The following is a 15,884-nucleotide window of genomic DNA, read 5'->3' on the forward strand; positions in this document are numbered from 1 at the left end:
TCTAAAACAAAGAGTCACATCTGAACATCTAAAACAAAGAGTCACATCTGAACATCTAAAACAAAGAGTCACATCTGAACATCTAAAACAAAGAGTCACATCTGAACATCTAAAACAAAGAGTCACATCTGAACATCTAAAACAAAGAGTCACATCTGAACATCTAAAACAAAGAGTCACATCTGAACATCTAAAACAAAGAGTCACATCTGAACATCTAAAACAAAGAGTCACATCTGAACATCTAAAACAAAGAGTCACATCTGAACATCTAAAACAAAGAGTCACATCTGAACATCTAAAACAAAGAGTCACATCTGAACATCTAAAACAAAGAGTCACATCTGAACATCTAAAACAAAGAGTCACATCTGAACATCTAAAACAAAGAGTCACATCTGAACATCTTAAAGGCTTAATATGCGATTTTTCACACTCAGAAATCAAGTATATCCTCTGAAAATAACTCTGTGAGTGAGTCATGACTGTCTGAGGAGAGACTCTGCAGTGTCCTGCAGGCACAGGGCTGCAGGGGGATCAGGGTCCTGGGGGTCCTGCGGGACCAGACTGAGGTATTGCAGGTGCAGGATGTGAGCGCTCAGGCTGCAGCAGGAGGTCAGCATCATAATCTCTGAGATCAGTCTGAGCTGGCAGGAGGCAAACAATCATCTTCACAGATCTGAGCACACTGATCAATCAGATGAGAATCAGCAAACTGGACAAACATAAAGAGCTGAGATCAGAGGAAGCGGAAGAAGAGAGCGCCGTGTTCCTTCGGAGATGAAATAAAAAAGTGTTTAAAAATAAATCTAACTCGCTGTGATGTTAAAAACAGATCATGTTTGTCTGTGAGGACACAGAGAGAGATATTTGATCTTCTTTTGAACTTCTCTTTCCCTCTGGGGGCTGAGAGGAACACAGAGTGCCTGATGGTAACCTCACAGAGCACCCCCATGTGGGGATGGTCGGTACTGCAGGCAGGAGCATGTAACCACAGACCTCCTCTGTTGATATGAAATCTGTCAGTGATCAGAGAACCCCCGATTTAAATAAAACACCTTGATCTGATGTTACAATGTCAGAAATAATAAATACTGAAACATGAACGTGTTGGTCTTTTAATTAAAGACAGAAAGAGATTTAAAGTGAAAGTAAGGATTCATGTCACCACTGACTGACAGCTGAGCTCATCTTCTGAAGCATTTCAACACAACTTTTAGAAAACAAAGTATTTCAATATATCTCCCAGATTTTAATACTGTGACTCATCTTTAAGGCCATACTGATATTTAAACAACTATTCCTCATGTTATCTTTCATTGTGTGCTCCTCTCAACATGATATCATCAGAAAAACATTCTGAATCACGATCCTGTAAAATGTTCCAAAATATATGATATTGCCTTTACTTTAGTGTCCTCGCTCTGCGTCTGATCGTCATTATTATTATGGAGCTCATCATCCTGACAAAGAAGGAAGTCAAACATCCTCCTGTCAGTTTGATGTTTAGAGTGAAGGACAGAAAACCATCTCCAATATAAAACATTAAAACAACAACAGAGTGGCGTCGGTCATACAGACTGTTGTCATGGAGACAGGACGGATGTGCAGCGATTTATTAAAAGCATGCAAACGCTTCATGCAAACTCTCTGAAGCGCTCAGCCAGCGCTTTTCTGCACAGAAAGAACGCCAGGAAACAGGAAACACCACGTGTGATGTGGTGTTTCCTGTTTCCTGACCACTGAGACATGAAGACGATGAGATTTATTGGACGTCAAACACAATTAAATAATGTGACAGAAAGAAAAGCAAACAAGCTGAATCTCTCCCTCTCTCTCCCCCCTCTCTCTCTCTCTCTCTGTCTCTCACTCTCTCTCCCCCCCTCTCCCCCCCCTCTCTCACTCTCTGTCTCTCTCTCTCTCTCTCTCTCTCTCTCTCTCTGTCTCTCTCTCCCCCCTCTCTTCCCCCCCCTCTCTCTCACTCTCTGTCTCTCACTCTCTCTCTCTCACTCTCTCTCCCCCCTCTCTCTCCCCCCCTCTCACTCTCTGTCTCTCTCTCACTCTCTGTCTCTCACTCTCTCTCTCTCACTCTCTCTCCCCCCTGTCTCTGTCTCTCTCTCTCTCCCCCCCTCTCTTCCCCCCCCCCCCCCCCCTCTCTCCCCCCCTCTCTCCCCTCCAGCCTGTAAGTCTTCAAACATCGACCTGGTTCTTCTGATCGACGGCTCCAAGAGCGTCCGCCCACAAAACTTTGAGCTGGTGAAAAAGTTTGTAAACCAGGTCAGACATGTTTTTTTGTTTTGTTTCTGTGATATCTCAAACTACAAAACCATCGAGTATAACGGAGTCAGAAGGAAGTTGTTTGTCCCGCTCGGAGATGTTCAGACGCTTCCAGCTCAAATCTGACGTTCAAAACCAAAAGATAAAGTTCAGCGACAAACGATGGAGCTTTTTACATCAGACATGATTATAAACATGGACTACCTGTGCCGTGTGTCACCTGAGTATCCCCCCCCCCCCCCTCCTCGTGTGCTGCAGGTGGTCGACTCTCTGGACGTGTCCACTCACGGCACCAGGGTCGGTCTGGTTCAGTACTCGAGTCGAGTCCGGACTGAGTTTCCTCTCAACATGTATCACACGGCCGAGGAGATCAAAGCTGCCGTCATGAAGGTAAACAAACAGTTTTCATGAGGAGAGCGAGCGGCAGCGTTCGGAGGGTTTAAAGTCACAACATGACGGTGGATCTTTAAGTATTCCACTCTCTGTGTTCGTCCTGGTCCAGGTGGACTACATGGAGAAGGGGACGATGACGGGGCTCTCTCTGAAACACATGGTGGAGAACAGTTTCTCTGAGGCCGAGGGCGCTCGTCCTGCAGGCCGCAACATCCCCCGCATCGGGCTGGTGTTCACAGACGGACGCTCGCAGGACGACATCACCGAGTACGCCAAGAAGGCCAAAGAAGCCGGTACGACCAAAACCTGTTTTCACCGTCTGACCAGAACGAAATATACGACTTCTGTTGACTCTCTGTTGTGTGTGTGTGTGTGTGTGTGTGTGTGTGTGTGTGTGTGTATGTGTGTGTGTCTGTGTGTGTGTCTGTGTGTGTGTGTGTGTATGTGTGTGTGTGTGTGTCTGTGTGTGTGTGTGTGTGTGTCTGTGTGTGTGTCTGTGTGTGTGTGTGTGTGTGTGTGTGTGTGTCTGTGTGTGTGTCTGTGTGTGTGTGTGTGTCTGTGTGTGTGTGTGTGTGTGTGTGTGTGTGTGTCTGTGTGTGTGTCTGTGTGTGTGTGTGTGTATGTGTGTGTGTGTGTGTGTGTGTGTCTGTGTGTGTGTCTGTGTGTGTGTCTGTGTGTGTGTCTGTGTGTGTGTGTGTCTGTGTGTGTGTGTGTGTGTGTGTGTGTCTGTGTGTGTGTCTGTGTGTGTGTCTGTGTGTGTGTGTGTGTGTGTGTGTGTGTCTGTGTGTGTGTGTGTGTGTGTGTGTCTGTGTGTGTGTGTGTGTGTGTGTCTGTGTGTGTGTCTGTGTGTGTGTGTGTCTGTGTGTGTGTCTGTGTGTGTGTCTGTGTGTGTGTGTGTGTGTGTCTGTGTGTGTGTCTGTGTGTGTGTCTGTGTGTGTGTCTGTGTGTGTGTGTGTGTGTGTGTGTGTCTGTGTGTGTGTCTGTGTGTGTGTGTGTGTGTGTGTGTGTGTCTGTGTGTGTGTCTCTGTGTGTGTGTGTGTGTGTGTGTGTGTGTGTGTGTGTCTGTGTGTGTGTGTGTGTCTGTGTGTGTATGTGTGTCTGTGTCTGTGTGTGTGTATGTCTGTGTGTGTGTGTGTGTGTGTGTGTGTGTGTGTGTCTGTGTGTGTGTGTGTGTCTGTGTGTGTATGTGTGTCTGTGTCTGTGTGTGTGTATGTCTGTGTGTGTGTGTATGTGTGTCTGTGTGTGTGTGTGTGTGTGTGTGTGTCTGTGTGTGTGTCTGTGTGTGTGTGTGTGTGTGTGTGTGTGTCTGTGTGTGTGTCTCTGTGTGTGTGTGTGTGTGTGTGTGTGTGTCTCTGTGTGTGTCTCTGTGTGTGTGTGTGTGTGTGTGTGTGTCTCTGTGTGTGTGTGTGTGTGTGTGTGTGTGTGTGTGTGTGTGTGTGTGTGTGTGTGTGTGTGTGTGTGTGTGTGTGTGTGAGCAGGGATCACCATGTACGCTGTGGGCGTGGGCAAAGCTGTGGAGGACGAGCTCCGTGAGATCGCCTCTGAGCCCGTGGAGAAACATTTTTACTACACCAACGACTTCACCGCCATCAGCAACATCGCAGAGAACCTCAAACTCAACGTGTGTCCAGGTACGACAGTCTGACACCTGACCACGAGCATGCCGCTGACCTATCAGTATGGAAACAGAGACAGAGCTCTCTCTAAAAGATCTGAGGGGTTTTTCTTACTTTAGTATCATTTTAAAACATTTTGTAACATATCTATCATCAGAGCCTGAACAAGGTGAAAAAAGTCTCTTTTTTGTGATCTTAAAGTCTTTATGTGATTTTTCACACTTAAATGTAGAAATCAAGTATCTCCTCTGAAAATAACTCTGTGAGTCATGACTGTCTACAATGGGTGTAACACCCGAGTCCCACTGTCTGTGATGTTTTCAGAGTTTTCAGAGTCCTATCTTCACTTTGTTTACATCGCCAGGACGGCCGGCTGACTCCTCCCCTCGTGTATAAAAGTTGTTTAATTGAGGGACTAGAGAAAAGAAGAATAACATACTGTACTCACTGCTTAACTGTGTTTCTAGATCACGCTCATTTCAGGTAAATTTACATGCAGTGTGAAGATACGAGCAGAATAAAGATCGCTAGCATTAGCATGCTAACACAACAATGCAGCGCGAGTTGTTTTGGTTTCATGCTGGTGCTCAAGGGCGACATCTGCTGGATCAAAACATCACATATAAAGCCTTTAACAAAGACATGAGATCTTCCTGCAGCAGCTGTTGACTGCGTCACAAAGAGTCGAACACCTGATCGTCTTTTGTTACATGAAATGTTCAACGTAAATGTTTTAACACGATCTGTTTCCCCTTTATGTCAGAATGTTCTCATCATATCTACACAATGAGAGTCAAACACATGAATACCAGGCCCACATGTGCACATCCTCCTGTCACTGTAACGATGCCTTTATACTCTGTGTGTGTGTGTGTGTGTGTGTGTGTGTGTGTGTGTGTGTGTGTGTGTGCAGAGGAGAGTCAGGGGGAGATCGAGGTGAAGGACCCCTGTGCCTGTGAGAGTCTGGTGGAGTTCCAGCAGGCCACCATGAGCAGCCTGGAGCAGATCACACAGAAACATATCCTTTAAAAAAACACCAGTCTGAAGTGAGCGACCTCCTGTCCAACACACGAGGTTTAAATAATAATTATTTATGTGTCATGAGAGTTTCTGCTTGCTGGAGGGGGGAGGTTCAGCAGGTTTTCTTTATCTGTTGAAATTAATTTGTTGATCGAGCGGCGAGGCTCTAAATCCACTCTGATCCTGTATTTGATCATGTCTATAAACCCCTCTATTTCAGCCCTGCTCAGAACAGGCTGTTTCTGTGTCTGTACCTTTAAATATGTAAATGAGCTGTGTCTGACCACGCCCCCTCTCTGGAAGGGCTTGGGTGTACTCTGTCTTTGTCGCTCCATGTCCTATTGTTTACGGTGAGAAGGCAGACTCAGAGGGCAGAACAAACACCTAGCTGTGGGAGTGTCACCCACCTGGGGGAGGGGCTACTGCCCTTTGTGATGTCATGAAGGGAACATCTCCAAACGGCCTGTTTGAGCACACATTTTCTGAAAAGTGGAGCAGGCAGAAGACGGAGAGGATGGACTTTTCTCATCATTGGGGGGTTTGTAGACGGACTAGAGACACATGTTAGAGTTAGAGGAACTTTAAGACTTTAATATGACAAATTGATGTGTTTTATTTAAAATACTATATTATGTTCCAGAAGTGCAAAATGAACAGATTGACACAGAACAGATTGCATGTATATATCTAAATAGACTAACTTACATGTGTGTGTCAGTATTCCTCCTTAACGGTCCGATACTGGCCGGGATGACGGCTCGTCTGGAGCAGCTGGAGAACCAGCTCCTCTCCAGGAAGTGATCACCATCCGGACACCACAGAAGAAGAAGAAGAACAGAACGAGGAGGAGGAGGGCACATCCTGGAAGCATTTAAAAAAAAAAAAAAAAGAGGATCAGAAACCCTCAAATCATCGGACGGCAACCAAAGAGTCTTTTTTTCCACAGAGCCTCTTCATGAGGAGGACTTTTATTCTGAAAGTTTGTGATGCAGAAACTTTTTTATCTTAAAGATTTTTATTCTTTTAATCTTCAAACACAACAACAGAAACACAAAGCAGCTTCTCCAGAACTAATCAATCGAATGTTTCTATAAGACAGAAGAATGTCACATCTTCAAGCTTCATCAGAAAACCTTTTTAACTTCTGGATTTTACAAACTACAGAAGCCCTGAGAGGACATTTTAACCCGTCCTCCTGTGAGTCATTCTCTGTTGTTTTCTCACGATTCTTACTGACTTATCTGGTTATTTGGGGATAACGACGCTGCTCTCTGTGATAATGACTTGATCATTTAGTTTTTTTATTTTAGAGATCTTTTGTGTAAAGGAAAGCCGAGTGGCGTCTCGAGATGACGACATGAATGAGTTAAAATCTTGAGAAAACAAACAGAGAATTGCTCACAATCACCTGAAAATGGAGTCAAATATTACATATTGATCGTAAGAAACCCCCCCCCCCCCCGCACAGATTGAAGGATGAGTCCCGGGGGGGGGGGGGGGGGGGGGGTGTCACCTCCATGTTGTTGATTCTCTCTCTGTGCATGAAGAGGATTAAAGGCTCTCTCTGTTAACGATCAAACTCTGATTCTCTCGAAGCGCCCGGTTTATACTTGATCTGTTTTGTACGGTTTGTTAAATATGATGTATTTATAGCACATGGTTCTTTTGTTTTTTTAAAGTAGAGTAGAATCTTTTTAAGAAAAAGAGATTTACAAATGAAGTGTTGTTACCACTCCCCGTATAGAATCGATCTTTTTTATAACAAATCTAAAACGAATCAGTCGAGGCGTTGCAGAGATGAAGAGGAAACACGTTTAGATTAAAGCACGACCGATAAATCAGCCGGCCGATATCAGCGTATCCAGTTACTATCAGTATCAGCTGATTTTATCACAGATATGCGCCGATATTACTCCATTTATTCACCAGACAAATATCATTAAATTTGAGTTTCATTTTATGACACTAGCAGTTCTCTGTCACCAGCAGAGGGCGCTATATCGATTACAACAAACATCATCACTCCAGAGTGAGTTACCTTCCAGTCGAGTGACCATCTTGTCTTCATTATAAATCTTTTCCACAAGTGTTTGATAACTGAACTCAAGAAATGTGTAAATCTAAATCTCTACAGATCTAAACAAGATATCGGCCGATATATCGGCATCGGCTTTCTCCCTCCCCAATATCGATTTCAGTATCGGCCCAAGAATCATATATCGGTCGGGCCCTATTTTAGAAAACGACAAAAAAGGGAAGTTATTGAGTTTAAAGTCTCATATTTCACTAGCTGTGGTCTGTTGTTGATAAAGAGAATGTGGTGAATGAGACGATAGTTTTAGTTATTTTACGCAGAACAACAAACATGATTTCTTCACTCTGCACTTTCTACGTGTTCTCTCAAACAAAGCGTCCTCACAGGGTCTGTATTTTCTCCCCGGCGGCCATGTTTTTCAGCCTCTATTGAGCGTTCTGTAGTGAACCAGGAGGCCATGCAGGGTACTGAGTGAACGACAGCAGACTGTTGTATAAAGAAACAAAAGACCACCACACATGTATCCCCCTTTATATTTGAATGCTTGTATGTTTTTGTATATTTTATAATAAAGTTACCTTTTTTGTATTTTTCTGATGACGCCCCGTGTAACAGCTCAGAGGGCAATAAAAGAGACAACTTTTCACAGCCCACTGTTTCCTGGTTTCTGACCACAAAGAGTTTCACTGTTTGGGTTTCATTTTTAAATTAGAACATTTTATTTAAAGGTGACATATCCTCCTCCTCTTCTTCAGTGTAAATAAGTCTCAGAGCTCCTCAAAACATGTGTGTGAAGTTTCTTGTTCTAAATCCACTCTGATCCTGTATTTGATCATGTCTATAAACCTCTGAAAAGTGGAGCAGGTGAAAGACGGAGAGGGTGGACTTTTCTTGTCATTAGGGGGTTTGTAGACAGACTAGAGACGTTTTCACAAATGCATTCCTGAAAATATCTCAGGAGGACTGCTCTGGATATTCTCCTGACCTGGTTGGTCACACATGCACCTCACAGCGGGAGACTATCCCTGTCAGACAGGACTATCCCTGCTACAGAGTCCTCTATACGACGCTAGAATGAGAATATGTGTCTTTGTATCAATGTGTAGCTGAAGAGAATCTGAATGTGAACTAAAGAGTGGAGAAGAACAAACTGGAGAACAGGAAACATGCAGCAGCAGGTTGATTAGAGCACGGAGATGGTAGAGGTGGCGTGCAGACAGTCTATGGTCGTGCAGCGATCACAGGGAATAAAGGTCACCACCCCCTCCCACTGGCCCCTCCCACTGGCTCCAGGTGAATTCTCCTGATTATATCCTGCTGCGTTCTCACATCAGATCACTCTGACTTTCTGCAGAATAAACACGAGGAGGCTGGAGGAGAAACATTCAGATGTTTGTGTGATCACATGACGCTCCTCCGGCAATTATCAGGAGTTTCTGCAGGTGTGACAGCCCTATCAGAGGGCAGAACAAACAGTGTCACCCACTTGGGGGAGGGGTTACTTCCCTTTGTGATGTCATTGATAAAAATAAATCAATACGTTCATTTTACACCAAAAAGTTGGATCTTTGTTTAATCCTAACCCCCCTTCTATCTTAATGACAACTGAAGGGGCTGAATCTTTATCCAACAACTCACCTATTTAAGTTGGACTTAGGGAGCGCTCACACGAGGCAATCTGAACCGTGTCCAAGCACACTTCACCCCTAAAGTCCAGTTTGTTTGACCAGTGTGAGTTCTCCGATCCGGGCTCAAGCACGTCAAACTTCCTTGGTCCTGGCACACCGTTACTGACAGATCCACATCATCATAATAATTTAAACAGGCAAGAGTGGAGCATTTTCTTCTGCCTGCAGCAGCCAAAACACAAGACCGGCCTGTCAGCAGCAGCCGTCTCGCCACTATATGTATATTAACAGCCATTATTAGCTTTCTCCATAGAGCCTGTTAGCGTAGCTTCCAAGCAATATGGCGGACGTTAAGTTTAGATTCTGGGAGTGAGTTCCCACCCACTGATCTGTGATTGGTCTGTAGCTTCAGTGGTCGAAAAGATGAGGAACTAGCTTTGTAGTTTCACCCCGCTAACCACAACAGCTTCCAGTGACGAAGCTCCTTTACAGACTCAGAAATACAAAGATTTCACATCTCAGAGGAAAATGAGGGCGGGATGCACGACCATTCAAAAACACTACCAGGTTTCTAATGATACAAAGATTAATGCTAACGGGTGAAGTATCCCTTTAAGGAAAATTTGAGAATGACACCACGTTGCTGCTGCATTCATACTGTCCTCCTACAGTGCCAAAACCTCCACGTTCATCCTGTTAATCCCAGTGTCAGCATCTCCTTCACTCGATATTATGAATCAGAAGTTTGATCAATGAACAAAAACTTTTAAGCGTTGGTCACATTTTATCATGGCAAACTCTGTCTGCACTCTTATTACTTAAGGCAATATAAAGGCTAATGGTCGTTAGAGAGATGCCCCAACCTCATTTTCACACTTTATTTATTTTAACAATTTGCTGAGTAACGAGAATCCAAAATGTGTGAAGTCTAACTAACTGCCAACTCAAACGGGATAGAACCAATCACAAGACTGAAGGCAGGACATAACGTTGGGATGAATTTTTATTAGATCGTTTTTTTGTATCCCAGCTCCATTGGTTGCCTGTTAAATCATTCAACAAAAATAGCTATTGTAGCCTTTTTTTGGATCACTTTACCCTACTTATGGTATTATAAAAACTATCCCTTCATCCAGTGTATCCTCTGGAGTAACTAGGGTTCTTCTTAACAGCAGGAGATATGGTGGCTACATGCCATCTTTTTATGACTGAATTGCAATAAAAACCTACATCAGTATGGCCGATATACAAATGGACTATATGAAGTATATTTAAATTCTAAGAACTTAAGGTTATATATATCAATACTGTTTTTTAGTTCATTAATAGTTCACACCTGAATGCAAGAGAGTGTTTTTATTTTTTACAATGAATTAAATAAAAACAAATTCATACTAGGTGACAATATCACTAAAGGCAATGGGTTTACTCCGAGCATCATCATAGAAACAATACATAGAAAATATGGGTTAGAATAGCTATAACGTGTTTTATAATATATTATAGAATATAATTAAATTGTATATAGTTGTTTAGTCTTAATCTATTGTTTGTTTCTACTCTCCCCACATACACATCAATAGGGACCCATTGTACAGGTTGCTGTGAAATCCTGGCTCCTCTAGTTTCCTGTTAGCTGGTGACAGCAAAGGGTCAAGTGAAAAGTCAAATAACTTACTGCTATGTTGAGATGACAGTCTTAAGATAAAAATTACATTTTAATGTTTGGTGTTCTTACTTAAAAATGACAGGCTTTGCTATACATACCTTTTGCATTTTTGTTTCAATTTCAGCCTACACTGCATGTGTGTATTTCAAAATATACACACTTGATCAGTTGCCATTTCTCCAGTGATTCCAAAACGTTTACCTTAAAGGATAGTTTGGAGGTTGGTTGGTCGTTATTGACTTGTATCACTGATAAGACTGGGCTCTGTTTTGAGAACATTTTTCATGGGGTTACAACATTTTGGTTTTCTTGTGTGTTTATTTATTATCTGTTTATTTAACAGGGACACATGCAGTGAGCATTCATATATATAACATACAAAGTAGATGCCACACATACAAGTTTCTTCCGTGAATAATTGCAACCCCGGCCCCTGGCTCAGCTTTTAGAATAAAAAAAAAAGGCATTAGACTTAAAGAAATACAGAAACAGTGAAGCTATACAAATACAGACATTATGAACTCAATACAAACAAGAGACCAAACAGTAAAATGATTATTATGAGAGGAAACATTCAATGCTTTTAGTGGTATATGTTATCTTATTAAACAGAAACAGTTTACATTTATTTTGACAGTTTTGCATAACTCTTTCACATTTGTCAACTTCAACTGAGAACATAAACAAATAAGACATAAACATCACCCACTGTGTAGCAAGAATGAGGACTGGCATCTAACAGATGATCTTAATCTTGAACCTTCAGTGAAGAAGACTCCAAGTTGTCTAATCGTTTTTTGGTTGCATTACTGTCATGAACGTTGAAAACATATGAACTGGTCACAAATGCAGATCAAACTAAAATTTATTATAACGAAAACGCAGAAGGCAAAACATAACTTACTCTCTTCAAAAACTAAAAAGTCCAAACGCAGGGAAAATCACTAGGAAACACAGAGACGGTATGACATCGATCGGGTTTTGACAATGATCTGACAACAAGAGGGAAACAACACAGAGACTAAATAGACAAAGGGGTAAACACACACAGGTGAGACTAACAAGACACAGGTGAGACTAACAAGACACAGGTGAGACTAACAAGACACAGGTGAGACTAACAAGACACAGGTGAGGACAATGAGGGCGATCAAGACTGGATAGAAATAATGTTACGATGTTGGATGTCCATACTAAACCGGCAATATTTTTTGCCTGTTGCCTTGAACGAGACATTACAAGAACTTGGCGAGACTTGGCCAGAACCTGCCGACATATCAGAGCAAAGCTGTAGGACACGCCCACCCAGGAAGCTTCCACAGAGCTTGCCAATCGGAGGAAAGTGGCAGAGGCTGAAATGAGGGATTTCACTGACTCCAGTATCAAATAAAAAAATGAGGTTTTTGAGCTACACATCTCACAGTGCTACTCAATAGGTGTCACGGACTGTACAGTTCTGAGGCAGGTACAGCCCTATTTACACACATGTCCACTCACATCATGTCTATCACCTCATTTGTCTTTCTAACTGCTTTACCAGCCGCAGTCAGTTTGTATCGCAGTCCTGCTCTGGTTCCTTTATCCATTCGACTTTTCATCACCTCCAGTTTCTGGACCTTCTCTGTGTCTCCTTTCTCCTTCATCCTCTCAATCAAGAAGTCCAAGTGGACATGAGTGGACAGTGAATCAACATTCAGAGCGGTCTTCTCCAGGTCGAGAACATGCTTGAAGGACTCTTCTAACCACTGATCTTTGTCTTTCTCAAGCTCTCCCATATGCTTCAGAAGATCTTTCTGAAGACTCTCATGAGCTGCTTTTTCCTTGTCATACTTCTCTTTTTTATCTTTATCTGTGTTTTGAACTTTTCTTTTCTTGGTCACATATCTCCACTTTTCTATCGTATGATTAGATTCTGAACACTTCCCGGCACATACAGTGCAAGAGCCATCTCTCATGACAGTACATCCTTTGGGATACCAGGCCTCTGTGCATGGATAGTGACAGGTTTCTTTACAGTGATTACAACAGGTAGCTCCTTCAAGCCATAACCAACCCCTGTTTTTTAATATTTCTGCACAGACATCTTCGCCTTCCACAGTGAACTTTTCATTGCTCTTCATCTCTTGTTCTGCTTTCTTCAGACCTTCCTGGATCTCTTTTCGTTTAAGTTCTGCTGACTCTATTCTGTCTTGCAGTTTTTGAACGCAGGTTGTTAGTTCAATCCGTGCCTTTAACACAGCAGTTGTTTTCTCCACATTTTGAGGCTCAGACTTTTCCAGAAAGTCTGCAAATTCACTCATTCCTGTCATTGTTATTTCCCATGCAACCTTGGCTTCCTTTGTTCTGTCTTTGTACTGGCAGTTCTCAAACAGGAAGTGAACGGGATGATTCCTTTCATCTCTCGCACATTCAATGTTTGCAGCCTCAAGAGCTAATAAAACATTTTCAGGTATTCTTCCATATGAGTGTGTAATGAGAACAACAATGTTCTTCTCCATGTCTTTTCCAAACAGAGAAAACACTGAATCAAAGATGTACCTCAAGCGGTCACTCAGGCGATTCTCACTCGCTTTCAGCACCAGACCAACTGCATTAATCTCATGAACTCCGTCCTCTGAGCGGAGCAAGTCTAATAATCCATGAGTGATGGTGTCGTCATGTTCAGTCCCTCTGATGTCTCCGTATCCAGGAGTATCAATGATGGTCAGAGAGTACGGCAGAGTTTTATCTTCAAAACCAAAGATCTGGTAGACAATCACATCTGATGTCTGACCTTCACTCTTTCTTCTCTTTCTGTCCTTTTCTATGATTTCAAACCAGACATCATCCTCCCACTTCACCCCCATGTCGTAGTTTATCAGGGCATTGATCATGGTAGATTTCCCTGTTCCTGTTTCACCGACAAGCAAGATGGTTCTGTGTGTTTTGTTTGGATCTTTTTTACCTAGAGTCATTCTTTGTATTGTTCCAATATTCTCTTTCTTCGGTATCAGCTGGTAGACAACAGGAGGTCCTGATTGGATCAGATCTTTGCAGGTGATGTTGTCATATTTGCATGAGGTGTTAGTATTCCTAAAAAAAAGCACAACTTCAATCAATCCTGACAGATTTTCAAACTCCAACCTTTCTGGATTCTTAAATCAATTATGAGTAACTATAAAGTCAACTTCTCAATGTTGGTCAGTCTACACACAAAGTTTCAAACATAATTGCACTTAAATTTAACAAAAAAGATCCCAATGGTGTATGAGTTATGTATGAAAACATAACTTGAGCAGTCTGAGTAGTGATGCAAACAGACCTGAAACACATATCATCAGAAGCCGATTATAACTTGAATTCTATCAACTTACAAAGCATCTGTAGACAGTTCTAACACTGGAGGAGTCGGAGACACTTCATCTGAAGATTTCTTATTCTGGTCAAACAATTCTGGACCTGATTGTGAAAACAAAACAAAAACAAAGAACATAAATCGAAGCAGTCCCTCACGGTACGCCTGTTCATCAATTGTAGATAGAAAAATGTTTTAATTGGCTTTTAAGTGTGGACACACTTGTGACAAATATCTCCGACAGATCTATCTGTTTCAAGTAATCCCTACCTTAAACTGGTAAAGGAGTTGCTGTGTCCCTGTGGCCTTAGGAGCTGTGTGGTAGGGAGTACGAGTACCTCATAGGGTCTCCAAAGGTAAATGGGTCAGAGTGGAGGGTCTATATTTAAGTGACTTATAGACCCATGATTAATCTGCCAAGAAGGAGCTGCAGTACTTAGCTAGGGGACTGTAGTAGTAATCAAACCTCATTCAGAATTATACCTAATACCAAAACACACTAGGGCAATAATCACTGACCTGCTGCATGGTTGTAAGGCCAAAGTTCTGGTAAACCATTATCAGATAATTCATGAGGGGAAGCAGTGCTTGGTTAAGGATGTTTTTCTGCAGGGGATTTTAACTGTTGACTCTTACTGAGGGTATTGTTGAGCAATGGAAAGCCCATTTTGAGGAACTCCTGACCAACATCTGCAAAGCTCTTTACCCTTGTGGAATGATAGGACTCTGTTTATTTATTCTACATACATTTTGTGGAGAAGGAGATGGCCTGATAGCTGTCTCTGTACCCTCACCCAGGGTTGTCCCTTGTCACTGGGTCTGTTTGAGATTTGAATAGACAGGATCTTGAGATTCACCCAGGTAAAGGAAAGCATCTATTCTGGGGGCTTTAGGTGTTTTGGTTTCAGTTGGTTTCATCACACTGGGACCCTGGCAGGCTTGGCTTGATTGGTTTTGAGCCATGTTTTACCAAATGTCTCCCTGGGATTAATAACGTTTTTCTGATTCTGAAGTCAGAAATGGTTTGCATTACTTTCAGACATAAAAGTGTAAGGCCATGGCTCTCTGGCAGAAAACAGTGGATTGCACCTTGGGATTGTGAGCTACTACCTCAAGTGAGCTTGACAGGCAAGTTTGTGCAGTATCAGCAGAAGTGCAGGGTTTGGACCAAATGTGGGGAACAAGGAGCTGAGCCTGGGGGATCTATCTATGTTCCAAACTTCACCTGTGGTCATGAGCTTTGGGTAGAGACTGATGAGATCTCAGATACATGAAGCTGAAATGAATTAACTGTGCAAGGTGTGTGGGCTCAGTCATAGAGAAAGGCTGAGAAGCTCAGAATAAACCAACTCTTCTGGTACATTGAAATGGCCCAACTAAGGTGATTCACTCGCAGATGAGAGCCTGGGAGCTTTCCTTTTGAGGATGTCTGGGCACATCAGACTGGGTTAGAAAATTGACACAGGAACAATCATCTATCATTTCAAAGAAAGCTAAGTTGCTTTTGTGTTGCTAAGTTCAGTGTGTACATGTAATGTCTCTGAGTGTGCAGGGAGTCAGAGTCCTCTTGTGATTTGTGTGTATTAATGGAGTGACATTTTCATGTGGGAAAATAAAGTGGACAATAATGCACAAAAAGGACAGATTGTCTGGTAGTCTAGCTTCATGCAGAGTCAAACTGTGAAACATTCTGAAGTTTCACTTCACACTCTTCAGTATGTTGGTGGTCCAGGACCACTTTCTGTTGATGCACAAATGTTCAGAATAATATCATAGAGAAACATACAAATATTTTGTAAATATGCCGAAGTTTGTCTTATAATGTGGACATTTTTCTACAGCACATATTATGTTAAAGAAAAACTTTTAATTTTAAACCCCTCAAACGGGTTTGGTACACTGTTGTTTTATA

At 42.4% G+C, this 15,884-nt stretch overlaps 3 protein-coding genes across 4 annotated transcripts in view; 1 reads left to right on the plus strand and 2 right to left on the minus strand.

Annotated features, from left to right (window-relative positions):
- Positions 1-7,989, plus strand: part of matn4 (matrilin 4) — a 35,228-nt gene extending 27,239 nt beyond the window's left edge. The window contains exons 12-17 of one of the 2 annotated variants that reach the window (XM_061041605.1): positions 2,180-2,277; positions 2,536-2,667; positions 2,780-2,963; positions 4,149-4,301; positions 5,200-5,332; positions 6,025-7,989. In XM_061041605.1, the coding sequence (XP_060897588.1) occupies positions 2,180-2,277; positions 2,536-2,667; positions 2,780-2,963; positions 4,149-4,301; positions 5,200-5,315 (683 nt within the window). In that variant the 3' untranslated portion in view covers positions 5,316-5,332; positions 6,025-7,989. The remainder of the gene's footprint in view (positions 1-2,179; positions 2,278-2,535; positions 2,668-2,779; positions 2,964-4,148; positions 4,302-5,199; positions 5,333-6,024) is intronic. The other variant, XM_061041604.1, reaches the window with a different exon arrangement.
- The window catches only part of LOC132977166 (CD276 antigen-like), a 160,486-nt gene that overhangs the window by 114,996 nt on the left and 29,606 nt on the right, over positions 1-15,884 (minus strand). The window lies entirely within an intron of this gene.
- LOC132977357 (uncharacterized) lies at positions 10,817-14,124 on the minus strand. Its single transcript, XM_061041880.1, has 2 exons — positions 13,992-14,124; positions 10,817-13,710 (listed from the first exon to the last, which is right to left on the minus strand). Exons 1-2 carry the CDS (start codon positions 14,108-14,110, stop codon positions 12,132-12,134), a joined length of 1,698 nt encoding a protein of 565 aa, XP_060897863.1. The 5' UTR covers positions 14,111-14,124; the 3' UTR covers positions 10,817-12,131.

Source organism: Labrus mixtus, chromosome 7, assembly GCF_963584025.1.
Source record: "Labrus mixtus chromosome 7, fLabMix1.1, whole genome shotgun sequence".
In the NCBI taxonomy this organism is placed as follows: domain Eukaryota; kingdom Metazoa; phylum Chordata; class Actinopteri; order Labriformes; family Labridae; genus Labrus; species Labrus mixtus.

Bases quoted from the DNA above. Each gene is read 5' to 3' on its own strand.
- LOC132977357 (XM_061041880.1), bottom strand. From the start codon at position 14,110: ATGTTCTTTGTTTTTGTTTTGTTTTCACAATCAGGTCCAGAATTGTTT. The intron at 13,711-13,991 runs GTAAGTTGATAG...GCTTTTTTTTAG, and splicing joins GAACTGTCTACAGATGCTTT to GAATACTAACACCTCATGCA.